The 1,378-nt window shown below is 65.9% G+C and overlaps 1 protein-coding gene across 1 annotated transcript; it reads right to left on the reverse strand.

Moving 5' to 3' along the window:
* Positions 1 to 493: 493 nt before the first annotated feature.
* EMIHUDRAFT_374391 (hypothetical protein) lies at positions 494 to 1,156 on the reverse strand (the record flags this gene model as incomplete). Its single annotated transcript, XM_005762075.1, is given in 4 exon segments — positions 494 to 538; positions 558 to 862; positions 966 to 1,045; positions 1,077 to 1,156. Coding segments are annotated over 3 exon segments (465 nt in total), but the record flags the coding sequence as incomplete, so codon positions are not given.
* Between the last annotated feature and the right edge of the window lie 222 nt (positions 1,157 to 1,378).

Raw genomic sequence — 1,378 nt, forward strand, 5'->3', positions numbered from 1 at the left:
TGGCGTCGGGTCTGAAGAAAAGAAAGAGAAGGGCGGGGCAAACGAGTGGTGGGACACGCCGATTTCTTCTTTTGGAGGGAGTTTTGTTGATGTTGTAAAATTCTTCTTTTGGAGCGAGCAGCACGGGGTGAGCCTCTCGCGCAGAGAGCAGCCAGCGCCCCGCCGTGTGCCTCTCCACCTCGAGCGCCGGCTGCACTCGGCACGCGCGAACGCCTCTCAACCCCCCCCCCCTCCACCCACCCACCCCACCCCACCCTGCCCCGCGCTTCTCGACCTTCTTGGGCAGCAGCTGATTCGACAAGTCCTCTCCGTGGCCTAGTCTAGGTAGGCAGCCAGCCGCACTCGCCCCTGCCCCAGCCAGCCAGGCAAAACGGTGCCGTCGGCGGTGAGGGCGAGACTGTGGACGAACGCAGCCGACACAGCGACGACGCGCCGCCCAGCCAAGGCCTCGATCTTCTTCCTGAACAGCCGCTAGTGCCGGGCTGTGCGAAAAATAAGAGGGCTCCCGCGGCGATCAACACCGCAACTCCTTTTCTAAATTTCACCACGCTTCTTACGCACGAGGCGCATGCGTGCAGCGGCAGCGCGTGCGCCATGCGCTCGTCGCTCCACTCGCCCAGCAGCCGCCGCTTCGTCTCGTCGGAGACGTGCACGCAGCGCTGCAGCAGCGCCGCCGTCTCGTCCTCGGGCCGCTCCAGGTCCATGACGACGTTCGTCGAGGCGTGGAAGCGCGTCTCCAGGTCGATGGCCGCCTGCTCGGCCGCGGCGAGCTTGCCCTGGTCGACGCACATGCCGCACACCGCGTGCGCCGGGCAGCCGCACTGGCCGCGTTGTGGGCGCACGGTCTTGGCGACCGCCGGCGCTGCGCGCCGGTCGTGCTGCTCACGCTGCCGGCGGCGCTGGTCGCGCGCCTGCCGATCGCGCGTGTTCGCGGCGGCTGCATCTCTTGCTCGTTTCGCTCGCACCCGAGCGGCTGTCGCCAGGCGCTTCAGTCGGCGGTGCTGCGCGCGCGGCCGTCGGCCAGGCACAGCCACATGTCCTCCTCCTTAGCAGGCTCGCACGGCTTGCCGTCGAACTGCGGCTGGCGCCCGCGACGATGCTTCGCCCAGGCCGGGCACGATGGTGCCGCGACGAGCGGCGTCGAGGCGACGGCCATCGATGGGTCCAGAAGACTTGGAGACACTTCTACCAAAAAATCGAGCACAATTGCGTTACATGGGCATGGCCGGGGTTTCTGCACCGAACGATCTTACTTTCGGTCTATCGAAAGTGTTGATCGATAAAGAAAAGGTGCTCATGGTCCTGCAAGGCGCCCGCCTCAATTCCGCTTCCTGTCAGGACATCCGAGCGAACCTGTGACAACTGTGCGTGCCTCCCA

Source organism: Emiliania huxleyi, assembly GCF_000372725.1.
Source record: "Emiliania huxleyi CCMP1516 unplaced genomic scaffold EMIHUscaffold_6958, whole genome shotgun sequence".
Lineage (NCBI taxonomy): Eukaryota > Haptophyta > Isochrysidales > Noelaerhabdaceae > Emiliania > Emiliania huxleyi.